General features: G+C 36.7%; 1 protein-coding gene across 7 annotated transcripts in view; it reads left to right on the top strand.

Moving 5' to 3' along the window:
- The window catches only part of LOC136031369 (A disintegrin and metalloproteinase with thrombospondin motifs 9-like), a 466,037-nt gene that overhangs the window by 79,321 nt on the left and 367,115 nt on the right, over positions 1-19,601 (top strand). For all 7 annotated transcript variants that reach the window (XM_065710922.1, XM_065710894.1, XM_065710885.1 and 4 more), the window contains one exon: positions 12,358-12,514. In XM_065710922.1, the coding sequence (XP_065566994.1) occupies positions 12,358-12,514 (157 nt within the window). The remainder of the gene's footprint in view (positions 1-12,357; positions 12,515-19,601) is intronic.

The raw sequence follows: 19,601 nt of genomic DNA, 5'->3' as shown, positions 1-19,601 counted from the left end.
AAAAGAGCATTTTATTCTAATGAAACGGCATTTGTGATTCAGGGGTCATTCTTAAAGAACTGGAACGAAATTCGAACTTTAGTGTAAAGAATGAAGTATTGACGAGGGGGAGAAACCCCTCATATACGTGATAAAAATATACGAATATATAAGTTCGCTACGTAAGTTAATTTGTAAGTTACATGTATTTATTACTAATAAAAACGTTCGTAAATAAAATTAAAAGTTCTAGTGGTCTTTTTAAGCAACCAAAAAAATTGGAGGGTAACTAGGCCCCCTCCCCGCCCCTGTTTTCTCAAAATCGTCCGATAAAAACTTTGAGAAAGACATTTAGCCAAAAAAGTAAAATTAATGAGCCAAATTCCAAACCTGCATTAATTCAAACACGTTCAGAAATTGAGTAAAAAAAACAAACAAGTTTTTTCAACTGAAAGTAAGGAGCAATATTCAAACTTAAAACGAACATAAATTATTACGTATATGGCGGGGTTTGTCCCCTCTCCAATACCTCCCTCTTCACGCTAAAGTATTCTTTGTAGTTTTAAAAGAGCATTTTATTCTAATTCTACGGATTTTGTGATTCAGGGGTCATTCTTAATAATGTGAACAAACTTGAACTTCAGTGTAAAAAGCGAGGTATTTACAAGGAGACGAAACCCCTCATATACGCAACAAGAATATACGAATAGAGAAATTTGTTACGTAGGTTAATCTGTAAGGTAAGTATATTTATTACCAATAAAAACGTTTGAAAATAAAATTAAAAGCTCTTGTGGACTTTCTAAGTAACCAAAGAAATTGGAGGCCAACTAGGCCCCCCTCCGTCCCTTTTTTCTCAAACTCGTCCGATAAAAACTCTTACAAAGCTATTTAGCCAAAAAAAATAATAATATGCAAATTTAGTTTTAGTAATTCTTGTTAGCCCTACGGTGAGCCAAAATCAAAACCTGCATTAATTAAAAAAAAATCAGAAATTAAATAAGTTTTTCTAACTGAAACTAAGGAGTGACATGAAGACTTAAAACTAACAGAAATTATCCCGTATATGAAAGGGATTGTCCCCTCCTCAATGCCCCGCTCTTTATGCTAAAGTTTGACTCTTTCTCACAACTCTACTTTTTAAAACAATAAAAAAACTTTAGCGTAAAGTGCGGGGCGTTGAGGAGGTGACAGCTCCTTTCATATATGGAATAATTTCTGTTCGTTTTCAGTTTTAATGTGGCTCCTTATTTTCAGTTAAAAAAACTTGTTTTTTTTTTTATTTAATCGTAAATTAAGTGTACCAAGATTATCAAAATAGTGCACATGCAACATCTTGGGACCGGCTGGGAGGATCAAGTTGAAACTTTCAGGGAGTGTCAGGGAGCAAGGGGGTTTGCATTATGTGTTTAGGGGGAAGAAGATAAAAAGTGAGCTACATCCATTTTTCTTTACGATCTACCATATAGGTTTTGTGCTATAAGCTCCATGTAAGATTGCCTGTTTTCTCTTTGTTTTATTCGGGCATCATTTTCAGCACTTCTGAATTAAATAGAATTAAAAGAAAAAAAAATACAAAAAAGTGTTATTTTGAAATAGCAAAACTAAATTGAAATTCAACAAATAATTTAGTTCTAAGAGATTTAGTTTTTCTTTCCTATCAACTTGATTAGCATTCAAATTTTCTTCTAGACACTCTTATTGTTTTTGATAATTTCTGCTCTACACGACTATTTATTATGGCACTTGGTATTAACCAAGTGACATATAGCAATCGCCAATTCTGTCGGTCTGTCTGTCTCTCTGTCTGTCGGTCTGTCTGTCTGTCGGTCTGTCTGTCGGTCCCGGTTTTGCTACTTTAGGCACTTTCAGGTAAGCTAGGACGATGACATTTGGCAAGCGTATCAGGGACCGGACCAGATTAAATTAGAAATAGTTGTTTTACCGATTTGACTATCTGGGGGGGGGGGAGTGGGGGCCCGGTTAATTCGCAAAAAAAGAAAAAATGAAGTATTTTTAACTTATGAGCGGGTGATTGGATCTTAATGAAATTTGATGTTTGGAATGATATTGTGTCTCAGAGCTATTATTTTAAATCCCGACAGGATCTGATGACATTGGGGGGAGTTGGAGGGGGAAAACCTAAAGTCCCGGTTTTGCTACTTTAGGCACTTCCAGGTAAGCCAGGACGTTGAAATTTGGCAAGCGTATCAGGGACCGGACCTGATTAAATTAGAAATAGTCGTTTTCCCGATTTGACCATCTGGGGGGGGGGGCGGTTAATTCGGAAAAAATAGAAAAAATGAAGTATTTTTAACTTATGAGCGGGTGATTGGATCTTAATGAAATTCGATGTTTGGAATGATATTGTGTCTCAGAGCTCTTATTTTAAATCCCGACCGGGTCTGATGACATTGGGGGAGTTGGAGGGGGGAAACCTAAAATCTTGGAAAACACTTAGAGTGGAGGGATCGGGATGAAACTTGATGGGAAAAATAAGCGCAAGTCCCAGATACATGATTGACAAAATCAGAACTGATTCGTTCTCTTTGGGGTAGTTTTTTTTTGGTGGGGGGGAGTAATTCTTAAAAATTAGAAAAATGAGGTATTTTCAACTTACGAACGGGTGATCGGATCTCAATGAAATTTGATGTTTAGAAGGATATCGTGTCTTAGAGCTCTTATTTTAAATCTCGACCTGATCTGGTGATGGGGGCGGGGAGTTGGGAGGGGGAAACCTAAAACTTGGAAAACACTTAGAGTGGAGGGATCGGGATGAAACATGGTGGGAAAATTAAACACAAGTCCTAGATAGATGATTGACATAAACGGAACGGATCCGCTCTCTTTGGGGTAGTTGGGGGGGGAGTATTTCTGAAAAATTGAAAAAAATGAGGTATTTTTAACTAACGAACGGATGATCGGATATCAATGAAATTTGATATTTAGAAGGATATCGTGGCTCAGAGCTCTTATTTTAAACCCGACCGGATCTGGTGACATTGGGGGGGGGGAGTTGGGAGGGGGAAACCTAAAACTCGGAAAACACTTAGAGTGGAGGGATCGGGATGAAACTTGGTGGAGAAAAAAACACGAGTCCTAGATACTTGATTAACATAACCAGAACGGATCCGCTCTCTTTGGGGTAGTTCGGGGATTGGGTTAATTCTGAAAAATTAGATAAAAGGAGGTATTTTTAACTTACGAACGGGTGATTGGATCTCCATGAAATTTGATATTAGAAGGATATCGTGTCTCAAAGCTCTTATTTTAAATCCTGACCGGATCTGGTGACATTGGGGGAAGTTTGGGGTGGGGAAACCTAAAATGATGGAAAACGCTTAGATTGGAGGGATTGGGATGAAACTTGGTTGGAAAAATAAGTAGAAGTCTTGCATACGTGATTTACATAATTGGAACGGATCCGCTCAATTGCGGGGGGGGGGGGAGTAATTCTGAAAAATAAGAAAAAATGACGTATTTTTAACTTACGAAGGAGTGATCGGATCTTCCTGAAACTTTATATTTAGAAGGATCTCGTAACTCAGATCTCTTATTTTAAATCTCAACCGGATCCAGTGTAATTTGAGGGGGCAGTTGAGGGGAACCAGAAATCTTAGAAAATAAAGAGGTGAGATCAGGATGAAACTGGATGTGAAGAATCAAAACCTGTCTAATATACGTGACTGACATAACTGGACCGGATCTGCTCTTTTTGGTGGAGTTGGGGGGGGGGGTAATTTTGAAAATTGAGGCATTTGTAACTTACGAAAGGGTGACCAGATCTTAATCAAATTTGATATTTAGAAGGATCTTGCGCTTTAAAGCTCTAATTTTAAATACCGATCAGATCCTGTGACATTCGGGGGAGTTTGAGGGGGAAACCGGAATTCTTGGAAAACGTGAAAATTGGGGTATTTTTTTTTACGAACAGGTGATCGGATCGTAATGAAATTTGATATTTAGAAGGAATTCATGTCTCAGAGCTCTTATTTCAAATCCTGACCAGATCTTTTGACATTGGGGGGAGTTGGAGGGGGAAATCTTGGAAAAACACTTGGAGTGTAGGAATCGGGATGAAGCTTGGTGGATAGAACAAACAAATGTCCTTGATACGTGATTGACTGAACCATACTGGATTCGCTTTTTTTGGGGGGAGTTGAGGGGAGGGGATCAGTGATTTGGCGAGTTTGGTGCTTCTGGACGTGCTAAAACGATGAAAATTGGTAGGCGTGTCAGGGAGTTTCACAATTTAACTTGATAAAGTCGTTTTCCCAGATTCGACCATCTGGGGTCAAAAGGGAGAGGAAAAATTAGAAAAAATTAGGTATTTATAACTTACGAGTGGGTGATCGGATCTTAATGAATTTTGATATTTAGAAGGACTTTGTGACTCAGAGCTCTTATTTTAAATCTTGACCGGCATTAAGCCTCTTATTTTCCTTTTTAAATCAATCTTTTGATTTATAGAATTTTGCTAGAGCTCATACCATATGATCTCTTGGCTCTTAGCTCTTCTTGCCTCGTCACGAGTGCCATATGAGCTCTTAGCTCTTGTTTTATTTTCCGTTTAAGTTTCATTGATTCATACATAATGATTTCTGTCAATTATAGTTTGACTTTTTAAGGAAATCAATCCCTGCTTGTTTTAGGCTTCAATGTTGCTTTTAATAAATAAAAAGGACTAAAGAAGCAAAAGCCTTATAGCAGTAATTATTTCTCTTTTTTGTTGGCATGATTTTGTTATGGATTAGTCGTGAAAATATTTGTAGTCTTTCCCAGTTTATATGCTTAAGATATAAAATGCTGAATTGCAATATTCAGTCAAAATATTCGATTATATATAATTTTGTGTAACAATTTGAAATAATATTATTATAATTTGTTTATGACTTTTTTGATACTTGCTTATGGTTTTGATAGATCTTAGATTTTCTTTTGATGTTTTTTTTCAACGTTTGTTATATTAGTTTTTAGTTGTCTTTTAATTGAAATGGTTTTGTTATCTATTAATTCAATAAATATCTTATTTAGGTTTTGATTCCACTCTTTAGTTATCTTTCAAAAACTGTTTTAGGGGAGAATGTTTTTTAAATTAATTTGTCTAAGAAATTTTGAGAAGCACTCAACAGTCACATTTGACATTTACTTAGCCATCAAAGAGGGGACCATAAAGATTTATTGCTTTGCAATCTCATCGAGGGTCTATTTTCTATTCCCTATCTCATCTAATTTTATTAGGGAGCAATTCTAAAAAAAATCGTTTCTGTTTTAAAAATCAATCATTTCAAATAATGAAATTCCATTAAAAAACAAGCTATGCCTCAGTGAATTAAGCGTAAAAATTAATAACGATTTCTTTTTTATTTGCAAAAAGGAGTACAGGAGAAGATAGAATAATAAAAAAAAATCAGCAGTGTAATAGATCAGCAACAAAAATCAACAAGCAACAACATTCTTGAACATGTATTTTCATTAAATAAAAAAAAATTAGATTTTCAATGAAAGTAAGGAATAACTTCAAAACTTTCAAACAAACGAAACTTACATAGAGGAGGGGTGTTGTACTTTCCTCAATGCCTTGCTCTTCACGCTAAAGATTTTAATGCTTTCAAAAAAGCTCAAATTGTTCTAATTAAACGGCCCTTGTGTTTCAGGAGTCGTTCTTAGAGAATTGGAGCAAAAGGCCAAATTTTAGTGCAAAGAGTGAGGTATTGAGGAGGGAACAACATCTCTCCATTACATGATAATTTGTGTTCGTTTCACGTTTTAATGTCACATCTTTACTTTCAGTTGAAAACTTGTTTTATGTTTAATTTTTGATCATTTTTCAAGTAATGTCGGGAAATCCGGCTCCTCCTCCACTGAAAATTTCTTCCTTCTTTGGAAAATTCTGCGCAGGATATTTTCCTGCCAGAAAAATTCATCCCTGACAATTCCACTCTAGCTGAAAATTTCCGAAAAAATTTGTTGCACACGATTTTACCTGAAAAGTTCTTCTTAGCACACTTTCATATGAAAAAGACCTTAATTTCTGCTTGTTTTCCATATCAAGCCAGAAATGTCCCTCCGTGGAAAATTTTCCTTGGAAATTTCCCCTTCAGTGGAAATTTGGTCCCTCGCTGACTTTGGGGGAGGAAGCTTGGGGGAGGAGAACTTGCTGATCTCCAATCTTTCGGTCTCTTAAAAAGGGCACTAGAACTCTTAATTCCCGTTCCAACGAGCCTTTTGCCGATCTCCTAGAACCATTAGTTCAATACAATCCTCTTAGGGGAATAACAAAGAAACATACAAAAATAAATAAGTAAACACGCATCCCTGATCTTTCTTCTGGTAAAAAATACAAAATTCCATATTTTTGTAACCTCAGCATGAAACCTTTGCGGTATTGTTCTCTGATACGCTGAATCTGATGCTGTGATTTTCATTAAGATTTGATGTTTTTTAAGTGTGTTTCTCTCTTTTTTCGAAAATCCGGCAAATTCTCTGAAGTTCTTATCTTTTTATGGGTAAAAATAAACTTAATGAATCTTATATATTTGGAATCAGCATAGTAAGCAAGTCGTTTCATGTAATTGATTAAATAAAAAAAACAAGCTTTTTAAATGAAAGTAAGGAGCGACAGTAAAACTTAAAACGAACAGAAATTACTCCGTATATGAAAGGGGCTTTTCCTTCTCAACGCCCCGCTCTTTACGCTAAAGTTTGACTCTTTCTCTTAACTCTACATTTTAAAACAGTAAAAAACTTTAGCGTAAAGAGCGGGGCGTTGAGAAGAAAAAGCCCCTTTCATATACGGAGTAATTTCTGTTCGTTTTAAGTTTTAATGTCGCTCCTTACTTTCATTTAAAAAACTTGTTTTTTTTTATTTAATTTCTGAACGTTTTTGAATCAATGCATGTTTCGATTTTGGCTCTCCGCAGAGGAATAATTAAAACGAAATTTGTATATTTTTTTTTGTCTAAAAGGCTTTCTCATAATTTTGATCGAATGGTTTTGAGAAAAAAAGAGCGGGGGAGGAAGCCTAGTTGCCCTCCGATTTTCGGTTAATTAAAAAGGCAACTAGAACTTTTAATTTTTTACGAATCTTTTTATAAGTAAAAGATATACGTAACTTATAAATCAGCTTACATAAAGAACTTTTGTATTCTTATGTTTTTATTACATATATGAGGAGGTTCGCCCCCTCGTCAGTACCTCGCTCTTTACACTAAAGCTTAAAATTTGTCCCAATTCATTAAGAATGACCCCTGAATCACAAAAGCCGCAGAATAAATAGTTGAAATTACTAAAAATACTTTGGCGTAAAGAGCGAGGTATTAGGAGGAGGTGAGCCCCTCATATGGGTAATAATTTCTGTTCGTTTTAAGTTTTAATGCTGCTGCTTACTTCCAGCTGAAAAAAAAACTTTTTCATTGTTTTTTTTTAAGTAATGCTAGTAAATCCTGCGCTCCCTTCAGGGAAATTTTCTTCCCCCATGACAACTCGATGGAAAGTTCCCCCAGCATATTCCCCTCTTCTCAACCCCTGCCTCCAACCAAAAAATCCTCCTGAAAACGCCTGTACACTTCCCAATAACCATTACTATATGTAAGTACTGCGCTGTGCTTACGTTTTTCGACTACGCTGAATAAAATGGCTATCTCAGAATTTTGATCCGTTGACTTTGGGAAAATAATTAGCGTGGGAGGGGGCCTAGGTACCCTCCAATTTTTTTCGGTCACTTAAAAAGAGCACTAGAACTTTTCATTTCGGTTAGAATGAGCCCTCTCGCAACATCCTAGGACAACTGGGTCGATACAATCACCCCTGGGAAAAAAAAAACAAACAAATAAACAAAAAAACAAATAAACACGCATCCGTGATCTGCCTTCTGGCAAAAAATATAAAATTCCACATTTTTGTAGATAGGAGCTTGAAACTTCTACAGTAGGGGTCTCTGATACGCTGAATCTGATGGTGTGATTTTCCTTAGGATTGTATGACTTTTAGGGGGTGTTTCCCCCTATTTTCTAAAATAACGCAAGTTTTCTCAGGGTCATAACTTTTTATGGTTAAGACTAAACTTGATGAAACTTATATATTTAAAATCAGCATTAAAATGCGGTTCTTTTGATGTAGTTATTGGTACCAAAATTCCATTTTTTAGACTGTTGGTTACTATTGAGCCGGGTCGCTCCTTACTACAGTTCGTTACCACGAACTGTTTGATATTAAGATTTTGTTTTTTAGAGTTTCGGTAACTATTGAGCTGCATCACTCCTTACTTACATTCCGTTACCAAGGAATGTTTGATAAAATCAACATTAAGTAGACTAATACGGCTACACAGTAGTGCAAACTCGTCTTAAGTTCGGTTACCATCCAATATTTTACGGAGATATTGGAAAGAGAATTACATATTTAAGCGGCGAGAAAATTAATTTCTCCCCTGGGCATAAGAAAACGGGATTTACAATTTACAGCCTATCCATAAAACTCAAGATAGAAATACGACTTATCAGTAGGCGCAAAATCAGGATGCACCAAAAACTAAAATTTCTTTCAGAAAGTGTGATTTATTTCCTAGCACAGGTATTACATAAATATGTAGTTACTAGTATCACAATAAGTACATCTAACTGTTCATTGCTGTGTTTTCTAAGACCATTCCCTTTGTGGGTCTTCATTTAGCTTTCCCAGTACCCAGTTTATTCCGGTACGCTGGCATTTACTTCAAGAGAGGAGGACATCAAACCAGCAAAAACTTATGAAACTTTTTGTCAAATATATAAAATTTGAGTAGACAACGGAGCCCCCACTGATCTCAACACAAATGCCAAGATTGGATAATTGGATAAATAAAGTTTTGGTAGAAAATACATATTTATGTAATGTATGTGCGATAATACCTACTGAAAATTTCCACTTAAGTCCATAGAAAAATGTCAAGTGCTTCCATTTTTAGACTCTATACAAGCGCTTATATTTTCTGATCCTTTCACGAAATGGCTAGACACCTTGTTCAAAAAATTCAAATAGGCCGGAAATATTTCTGTTAAAACCAAAAAAAAGTGGAAACTTAACGTGTTTTGTTTTTCTTGGAAATTTTCTTAGTTAAGTTTGAATTGGGAAACGGCTATGAAACAGGGTAATTTTGCACCCCAGAATCCACCGTGTAACCCTAGGACATTTTAAGACTATGTTCCTACAGGGCATAGTAATAATTTGATTTAGCATTTTCACAGTCAGTTTATAAGGTGCCAGTTTTACCTAGGAACAAAGGCACTGCTATGATAATTATCTTAGAAAGTGAATTTTATTATGGAATGTAACATAGATTTTATTTTTCCTTAGCTAGTCTGTTTAACGAATCCTGGCGATCATTTTAATATGCGGTTAATCTGTAATTATGGGCACCGTTGCTTCACAGCCATGCTTATTATAAAATTATATTTTGGATGTATGTTGTGACAGATATGCACGATTAGTTTTTATCATTAAAATAAAGTGGCAACTCAGTATCAATAGCACCAATTTAAGCTTAGAAAGAGTGATCTGTCCTCCATGTATAGGGTTCTTCTTTCATCTGTTGACTAGCCGAAGACCATGTCACATGACTGGCAAAAAATGCCCGTAGTACATGCTCTGTTTTGAGGGAAGTAAAAATTGTTTGCCTCTTTCCCTTATGTACTGAGCTCTAAGCCCCCCCCTAAAAATAAAGTCTGGAATCTTCAACTGAATCTCACAGCCATGAGCAAAATAGAAAGAACAAGAGCTAAGAGCTCATATGGCACTTGTGACGAAGTCGGAAGAGCCAAAAGCCAAGAGCTCATATGGTATGAGCTCTAGCAAAATTCTAAGAATCAATAGATTGCTTTAAAAGGAAAATCAGAGGGTTAATGTTGGTCGGGATTTAAAGTAAGAGCTCTGAGTCACGAGGTCTTCTAAATATCAAAATATATTAAGATCCGATCACCCACTTGTAAGTTAAAAATACCTCAATTTGCTGGATTTTTCCTCTCCCTTCAGCCCCCCCCCCTATAGTCAAATCTGGAAAAACGACTTTATCAAGTCAATTTGTGCAGCTCCCTGACACGCCTACCAATTGTCATCGTCCTAGCACGTCCAGAAGCAGCAAACTCGCCAAAGCACTGAGCCCCACCACCTAACTCCACCAAAAAGAGCGGATGCAGTCCGGTTGCGTCAATCACGTATGTACGACATTTATTAGGGTTTTCCAAGATTTCCAGTTTCACCCTCCAACTCCCCCCAATGTCCAAAGATCTGGTCGGGATTTGAAATAAGAGCTCTAAGACATGAGTTCCTTCTAAATATAAAATTTCATTAAGATCCTGTCATCCGTTCTTAAGTTAAGAATACCTCAATTTTTCTGATTTTTCCAAATTAGCAACCCCCAGCTCCCTCAAAGAGAACGGATCCGTACCAATTATGTCAATCTTGTATCTATCACTTATACTTATTTTTCCCATCAAGTTTCATCCCGATCTCTCCACTCTAAGTTTTTCAAGATTTCCGGTTTCCAAGATTTCTGTTTTCCCCCTCAGACCCTCTATGTCCCCAGATCCGATTCGAATTGAAAAAGGAGCATTTGAGACATAAGATTCTTCTATATATCAAGTTTCATTAAGATCCGATCACCCATTTGTAAGATACCTCGATTTTCACGGTTTCCAAGAATTTCGGTTTCCCCCTCCAACTCCCTTCGATGTCGCCGGATCTGGTCGACATTTAAAATGAGAGTTCTAAAGCACAAGATCCTTCTAGATATCAAATTCCATTAAGATATGATAACCCGCTTGTAAGTTACAAATACCTCATTTTTTCTAATTTTTCTGAATTACTTCCCCCCCCCCAACTCCACCAAAGAGAACGGATCCGGTCTGGTTATGTCAGTCACCTATCTTGGACTTGTGCTTATTCTTTCCACCAAGTTTCATCCTGATCTCTCCGCTTTGAGCGTCTTCCAAGATTTCCGGTCCTCCCCCTAATGAGACTGGATCCGGCCGGAATTTAAAATAAGAGATCTGAGTTTCGATGTCCTTCTAAATATCAAATTTCATTAAGATACGATCACTCTTTCGTAAGTCAAAAATACCTCATTTTTTCAAATTTCTTAGAATTAACCCTCCTCCCCAACTCCCCCAAAGAGAGTGGATCTGTTCCGGTTATGTCAATCCCGTATCAAGGACTTGTGCTTATTTTTTCCACTAAGTTTTATCCCGATCCCTCCACTCTAAGCGTTTTCCAATATTTTAGGTTCCGCCCCCCAACTTCCCCTTCACCGGACCTGGTTGGGATTCACAATAAGAGCTCTGAGACACGATATTCTTCTAAACATCAAATTTCATTAAGATCTGATCACTCATTCGTAAGTTAAAAATACCTAATTTTTTTATTTTTCAGAATTAACCCTCCTCCCCCAACTCCCCCAAAGAGAGCGGATCCGTACCGGTTATTTCAGTCACGTATCTAGGACTGAAGATTATTTTTACCACCAAGTTTCATCCCGATCCCTCCACTCAAAGTGTTTTCCAAGATTTTAGCCTCCCCCCCCCCATATCCCTCCAAAGTCACTGGATTCGGTTGGGATTTAAAATAAGAGCTCTGAAATTTCTCAGCCTCAACAAGATACGCAAATTAGTATTCATCGGGGGAGGGGGGTGTGGCTATTTGAGAAACTGATAACCTACTTCTTTTTTGGGTTAGACCAACCCTTGGGGGATCAGACTTTGATGAATGGTGTGTTTCCTGTCCCCTCCAACATGGTCAGAATGAGTTTTTGCACCGTTACTGAAGCTTTTCATTTATTTAGAGGAAGTAGTCACAGTGGCATCAATGTATGTGAATTCAGAATTTTTGTGATTTCCTGTTTACTGAAGATACAAAAAAATGTTTTCAAATCTAAGTGAGGGGGAGCTTTGTATTTCTTTTAATGAAAAAAAAAATTTGTTAAAATATAGTTTGGGGGAGAAAATTAAGTTGTGTTTTTGCGGAGTTAAGATTTAACTATCTATATTACCTGTATATATTAGATTTAGAATTTTAAATTAGTCGAATTGGCTGTAAGCCACCTATTGACCATGGTGTGCGGCAAAATCAAGTGCGTAGTGTGAAGAGGCCTCCTCGAAAAGCCCGTCACTTGATGTCAGGATTTCTAACTTTTTTCATTTCCTCATATTTTTGTTATAATTTGCTTGTCTTTTGGTGCTTTGAAAATTCCCCCCCCCCTCTCAGAAATAAATTTGGGCCTTTGTGCCATGTACAGCAACTATTTTCTATTGTGTGATAATAAACTCCAATATTGTGCTAGTAAATTCTCATTCTACCAAGTAAGTTCCACATCTTCCGATAATAAGCCGTTTATTATCATTTCAGATTGGTCACATTCGGACATCACGAAAAAGTTATTTTATTGAACCTGATGACATCTTTGACGTAAATAGTATAGACGTGCCACCTCGTGCCCACAAAATATATTCCACTAAATCTGTCTTTGATAGTTCTATAAAAGGAGATCGGACAAGAAAAATAGGTAAGGTTCACTTTAATGTAAATTACCCCGAGCAACTATAATGCTTAAGGAAGAGACACAAGAAGTCAATGAGAAGTACAATGACACCTTTCAAGAAAAAAATCTGAACAAAACCTGGCTAGGGATTGGGATAGTGCAATTTATCCTACTTCTTCAAGGATTTATTTTTATTCTAAAAAAAAGACATTGGAAAATCATTGATCGCAAATAAAGTTGTTTTGAACAGCCTCCGTGTGTCTTTTCTTTGTGGGCAAGATACACCCTATATATATATATATATATATATATATATATATATATATATATATATATATATATATATATATATATATATATATACATACATATATATATATATATAAACATATATATATATATATATATATATAGGCACGTACGCAAAAAAGTAGTATACAGGCACGTAAAAAGTAGCACTTTTTTTTAGCAATGCAAAAAACACGTATATTGGAAAATACAGATTAACTTTAATCTGTAATATTGTAGCGGATCGGGGGGGGGGGAAAGACTGAAGCCTCAAAAGTACGTTTTAGGCTCAGGTTATGTTCATAGCGATTTAGAACCAGTGTTTAATAGATTGATTAAAAGGAAAATCAGAGGCTTAATGCCGGTCAGGATTTAAAATAAGAGCTTTGAGTCACGATGTCCTTCTAAATATCAAAATTCATTAAGATCCGATCACCCACTCGTAAGTTATAAATACCTCATTTTTTTCTAATTTTTCCTCTCCCTTTAGCCCCCCAGATGGTCGAATTTGGGAAAACGACTTTATCAAGTCAATTTGTTCAGCTCCCTGACACGCCTACCAATTTTCATCGTCCTAACCCGTCCAGAAGCACCAAACTCGCCAAATCACTGAATGCCTCCCCCCAACTCCCCCAAAGAGAGCGAGTCCAGTACGGTTACGTCAATCAAACAGTTCATGGTAACGAACTGTAGTAAGGAGCGACCCGGCTCAATAGTTAACGAAACTCTAAAAACCGAATTTTGATACTAAAAGATACATCAAAAGAATTAAATTTTCACGCTGATTCTAAATATATAACTTTCAATTAATTTAGTCTTTTTCATCAAAAGTTACGAGCCTGAGAAAATTTGTCTTATTTTGGAAAATAGGGAGAAACATCCCCTAAAAGTCATAGAATCTTAACGAAAATCACACCATCGCATTCGGCGTATCAGAGAACCCTATAGAAAAAATTTCAAGCTCCTATCTAAAAAAAATGCGGAATTTCGTATTTTTTGCCGGAAGACAAATCACGGGTGCGTGTTTATTTTTTTTTTTTTATATATATATTTTTTTCTTTTTCCCAGGGGTCATCGTATCGACCAAGTGGTCCTAGAGTGCCACAAGAGGGCTTATTCTTACGGATATGAAAAGTTCTAGTGCCCTTTTCAAGTGATCAAAAAAATTGGAGGGCACCTAGGCCCCATCCCACGCTCATTTTTTTTCCAGAAGTCAACGGATTAAAATTTTGAGATAGCGATTTTGTTCCGAATAGTCGAAAACCATAATAACTATGTCTTTTGGAATGACTTACTCCCCCACAATCCCTGGGGGAGGGGCTGCAAGTTACAAACTTTGACCAGTGTTTACATATAGTAATGGTTATTGGGAAGTGTACAGACATTTTCAAGGGGATTTTTTTGATTTGGGGGGTGGGATTGATGGGAGGGGGCTATGTGGGAGGATATTTCCTTAGAGGAATATGTCATGGGGGAAGAAAAATTCAATGAAAAGGGTGCAGGATTTTCTAGCATTACTATAAAAAAAAAACAATGAAAAAATAAACATGAAAACGTTCTTTCAGTTGAAAGTAAGGAATAGCATTGAAATTTAAAACGAACAGAGATTATTACGCATATGAGGGGTTCTAAAAATACTTTAGCATAAAGAGCGAGGTATTTAGGAGGAGACATATACCTCGCTCATTATGCTAAAGTATTTTTAGTAATTTCAACTATTTATTCCACGGCCTTTTTGATTCAGGGGTCATTTTTAAAGAATTGGGAGAAAACTTACGATTTAGTGTAAAGAGCGAGGTATTAACGAGGGTACAAACCCCCTCGTACACATAATAAAAATATAAGAATATAAAAGTTTGTTACGTAAGTTAATTCTTAAGTTGCGCATATTTTTACCAATAAAAACGTTCGTTAAAATTAAAAGTTCTAGTAGCCTTTTTAAGTAACCAAAAAATTGGAGGGCAGCTAGGCCTCCTTCCTCATCCCTTATTTCTCAAAATCATCTGATCAAAACTAAGAGAAAGCCATTTAGCCAAAAAAAATTAATATACAAATTTCATTTCAATAATTTATGTGCGGAGAGCCAAAATCAAACATGCATTAATTCAAAAACGTTCAGAAATTAAATAAAAAAAAACTAGTTTTTTTTTAACTGCAAGTAAGGAGCGACATTAAAATTTAAAACGAACAGAAATCATTCCGTATATGAATTGGGTTGTCCCCTCCGCAATCCCTCGCTCTTTACGCTAAAGTTTGACTCTTTGCCACAATTCTACTTTTTAAAACAATTAAAAGCTTTAGCGTAAAGAGCGAGGGATTGCGGAGGGGACAACCCATTTCATATACGGGGTGATTTCTTTTCGTTTAAGTTTTAATGTCGCTCCTTACTTGCAGTTAAAAAAACTAGTTTTTTTTTTTATTTATCACGTATCGAGGACATTTGCTTATTTTATCCACCAAGCTTCATCCCGATTCCTCCACTCCAAGTGTTTTCCCGATTTCCCACTCCAACTCCCCCCAATGTCAAAAGATCTGGTCAGGATTTGTAATAAGAGCTCTGAGACATGAATTCCTTCTAAATATCAAATTTCATTAAGATCCGATCACCTATTCGTAAGATAAAAATATCTTGTCGGAATTTAAAATTAGAGCTTTAAAGCACAATATCCTTCTAAATATCAAATTTCATTAAGATCTGGTCTCCCTTTCGTAAGTTACAAATACCTCATTTTTCCAAATTACCCCCCCCCCCCAACTCCACTTAAAGAGAGCAGATCCGGTCCGGTTATGTCAGTCACGTATCTTAGACAGGTTTTTATTCTTCCCATCCAGTTTCATCCTGATCTCTTCGCTTTAAGTATTTTCTAAGATTTCCGGTCTCTCCCCCCCCCCTCCCGACTGCCCCCCTCCCAATGACGCTGGATCCGGTTTAGATTTAAAATAAGAGACCTGAGTTACGAGTTCCTTCTAAATATGAAGTTTCATGAAGATCCGAACACTCCTTCGTAAGTTAAAAATACGTTATTTTTCTAATTTTTTAGAATTAAAAACACCCCCCCCCCCAATAGAGCGGATCTGTTTCAATTATGTAAATCAAGTATCTAAGAATTCTGCTTATTTTCCAACCAAGTTTCATCCCGATCCCTCCAATCTAAGCGTTTTCCATGATTTTAGGCTCCCCCCCAAAACTCCCCCCAATGTCACCAGATCCGATCAGAATTTAAAATAAGAGCTTTGAGACACGATATCCTTCTAAATATGATCAATCTCTTGATTGGAATCTGGAATTGGAATCTATGATTTAATCAAGTTCTTCCAGAAACCATACTATTCATTTTTAGTGGGGGGAGGGGGATGGGAGGATCCAAACATAGGAAGCTATTAAAATACTATTTAACCAATATAGAACAAAAGGTTCGTAATTTTATATAATATATTAAATTTGAAATTTGATAATATTGTAACCGTAATATTGTAGCGGATGGGGGGAAGAAGACTGAAGCCTCAAAAGTACGTTTTAGGCTCAGGTTATGTTCATAGCGATTTAGAACCAGTGTTTAATCTATTATATCCCACTGAAAGGGAAATTTTAGGGTTAACAGTGCAATATGGGTGCTGTGGGGGTAGTTCTTCTATTGCAACAAGAGCTAAGAGCTCATATGGCACTTGTGACGAGGCAAGAAGAGCTAAGAGCCAAGGGCTCATATGGTATGAGCTCTAACAAAATTCTAAGAGTCAATAGATTGATTTAAAAGGTGAGGCTTAATGCCGGTCAGGATTTAAAATAAGAGCTCTGAGTCACGATGTCCTTCTAAATATCAAAATTCATTAACATCCGATCACCCACTCGTAAGTTATAAATACCTCATTTGTTCTAATTTTTCCTCTCCCTTTAGCCTCCCTGACGGTTGAACATGGGAAAACAACTTTATCAAGTCAATTGGTGCAGCCCCCTGACACGCCTACCAATTTTCATCGTCCTAACACGTCCAGAAGCATCAAACTCGCCAAATCACTGAATGCCTCCCCCAACTCCCCCAAAGAGAGCGAATCCAGTACGGTCACGTCAATCACGTATCAGGGACTTTTGCTTATTCTATCCACCAAGCTTCATCCCGATTCCTCCACTCCAAGTGTTTTCCAAGATTTCCCACTCCAACTCCCCCCAATGTCAAAATATCTGGTCAGGATTTGTAATAAGAGCTCTAAATATAAAATTTTATTAAGATCCGATCACCTATTCGTAAGATAAAAATACCCCAATTTTCATGTTTTCCAAGAATTCCGGTTTCTCCCTCAATTCCCCCCAATATCACAGGATCTGGTCGAAATTTAAAATTAGAGCTTTAAAGCACAGAATCCTTCTAAATATCAAATTTCATTAGGATCTGGTCACCCTTTCATAAGTTACAACTACCTCATTTTTCCAAATTATCCCCCCCCCAACTCCACTACTGAGAGCAGATCCGGTCCGGTTATGTCAGTCACGTTTCTTAGACAGGTTTTTATTTTTCCCATCCAGTTTCATCCTGATCTCTCCGCTTTAAGTATTTTCTAAGATTTCCGGTCCCCCCAACTACCCCCCCCCAATGACGCTGGATCCGGTTGAGATTTAAAATAAGAGACTTGAGTTACGAGGTCCATCTAAATATGAAGTTTCATGAAGATCCGAAAACTCCTTCGTAAGTTAAAAACACGTCATTTTTTCTAATTTTTCAGAATTAAACCCCCTCCCCAATAGAGCAGATCTGTTCCAATTATATAAATCATGTATCTAAGAATTTTGATTATTTTCCCACCAAGTTTCATCTCGATCCCTCCAATCTAAGTGTTTTCTATGATTTTTAGGTTCCCCCCCCAAACTCCCCCCAATGTCACCAGATCCGACCAGGATTTAAAATAAGAACTTTGAGACACGATATCCTTCTAAATACCAAATTTCCTTGAGATCTGATCACCCGTTCGTAATCTAAAAATACCTCATTTTTTAATTTTTCAGAATTAGCCCCCCCCCAACTACCCCAAAGAGAGCGGATCCGTTCCGGTTATGTCAATCATGTATCTAGGACTTGTGCTCATTTTCCCACTCTAGGTGTTTTCCAAGATTTTAGGTTTCCCTTCCCAACTCCCCCCCAATGTCACCAGATCCGGTCGGGATTTAAAACAACAGCTCTGAGACACGATATCCTTCTAAACATCAAATTTCATTAAGATCTGATCAACCGTTTGTAAGTTAAAAATACTTAATTTTTTCTATTTTTTCCGAATTAACCGGCCCCCCATTGCCCCCCCCCCCAGATGGTCAAATCGGGAAAACGACTATTTCTAATTTAATCTGGTCCGGTCCCTGATACGCCTGCCAAATTTCATCGTCCTAGCTTACCTGGAAGTGCCTAAAGTAGCAAATCGGGACCGACAGACCGACTGACCGACCGACAGACAGACCGACAGAATTTGCGATTGCTATATATGACTTGGTTAATACCAAGTGCCATAAAAACGTAGATTTTAATGAAACATAGTTTCCAAAATTGATCCATTAAAAGCTGTACTTTATCTGAAAAGGGGGGGGGGATAAACGCCCTAATATCAAGGATAATTCTATTTTGCTGTGGAAGGCACTCTCTTTACAAAAAAATAACAGTACAATTGCTAATTACATCAAAGAGGGTAAAAGTTAGACAGAAAAATGGGTTAATAATTGGGCAGTGACTGACTGGATAATTGCATGATGTAAAATCCCCCCCAAAAAGGCTGCAAACATGTATCTAGATTCTTAATAAATGTCCTACTTTTGCCAGGAATCCTAAGAAACCATGAGGAAATTACACATTTCACAAAATTTTGGGGGGGCCCGGGCCCGAAGGCTCCCCCCCTGCGTACGTGCCAGTATATATATATATATATATATATATATATATATATATATATATATATATATATATATATATATATATATATATATATATATATATATATATATATACATATAAAAATATATATAACCATACATCTTAGTATAGCATCAACTGCTGCAAATATTAAAAGAAGAGCGACATAACCTCAAAGTGGCCTTTCAAGGTTTTTAAATTATTCTATTATAGGTTTGTTTCTGCGTAAAAGATTTCTATATAGAAAAATGATTGCATCATTAGAAAAATTACAGTTTTAAAAAGTCATTCTACACTAGCCAATGCACTTGTTACCAGAATCTACAAATATCGTTTATTCTAGACCATAAGAAAGTCTTGTTGAAATGGTAGCCTGTTGGTAACCTTAACATTACTTTGAAGGCGATTTGCCAGTTACCATCAGACAAAACATGATTATTGCTTAAAAAAAAAAATAGAACTAGACTTATAGTCTGCTGAAGAGGTGCATACCATCGTCATGGATATACAATGGAATTACATAAAATAAAAATTTACTTCTATAGGCTGTGAACAGTATTAACATGTAATTTAAAATTACCCACAGATAGATTTTGATAGATGTCACTAGTAAACCACTTGCCGGCACCAGAAAATAGTTTGGCTTGCAGTATACTAAAATGCAAGAAAGACATACCAATATAAAGTGCAAGCACTGGAAATTCAGGACGTTCACGTTTTCTATATAAACAATATTGTCATCTAAATTTTAATTGCCCCCAAATAGAAGATTTCATTTAACAGTCTACTGACTACCACTACTAGCAACTCACAACAGCAACAAGTCGCCTAAGGCTAACACAGGTACACACGCTCCTCCTCCATCCCAATCTATTCAAAGCCTCCCTCTTTACACCATCCCCGGAAGTTCTCATGACCCCTAAAATCTTCCT

This window comes from Artemia franciscana, chromosome 1 (assembly GCF_032884065.1).
Source record: "Artemia franciscana chromosome 1, ASM3288406v1, whole genome shotgun sequence".
Lineage (NCBI taxonomy): Eukaryota > Metazoa > Arthropoda > Branchiopoda > Anostraca > Artemiidae > Artemia > Artemia franciscana.
This window is presented reverse-complemented; position numbering and strand designations above follow the sequence as displayed.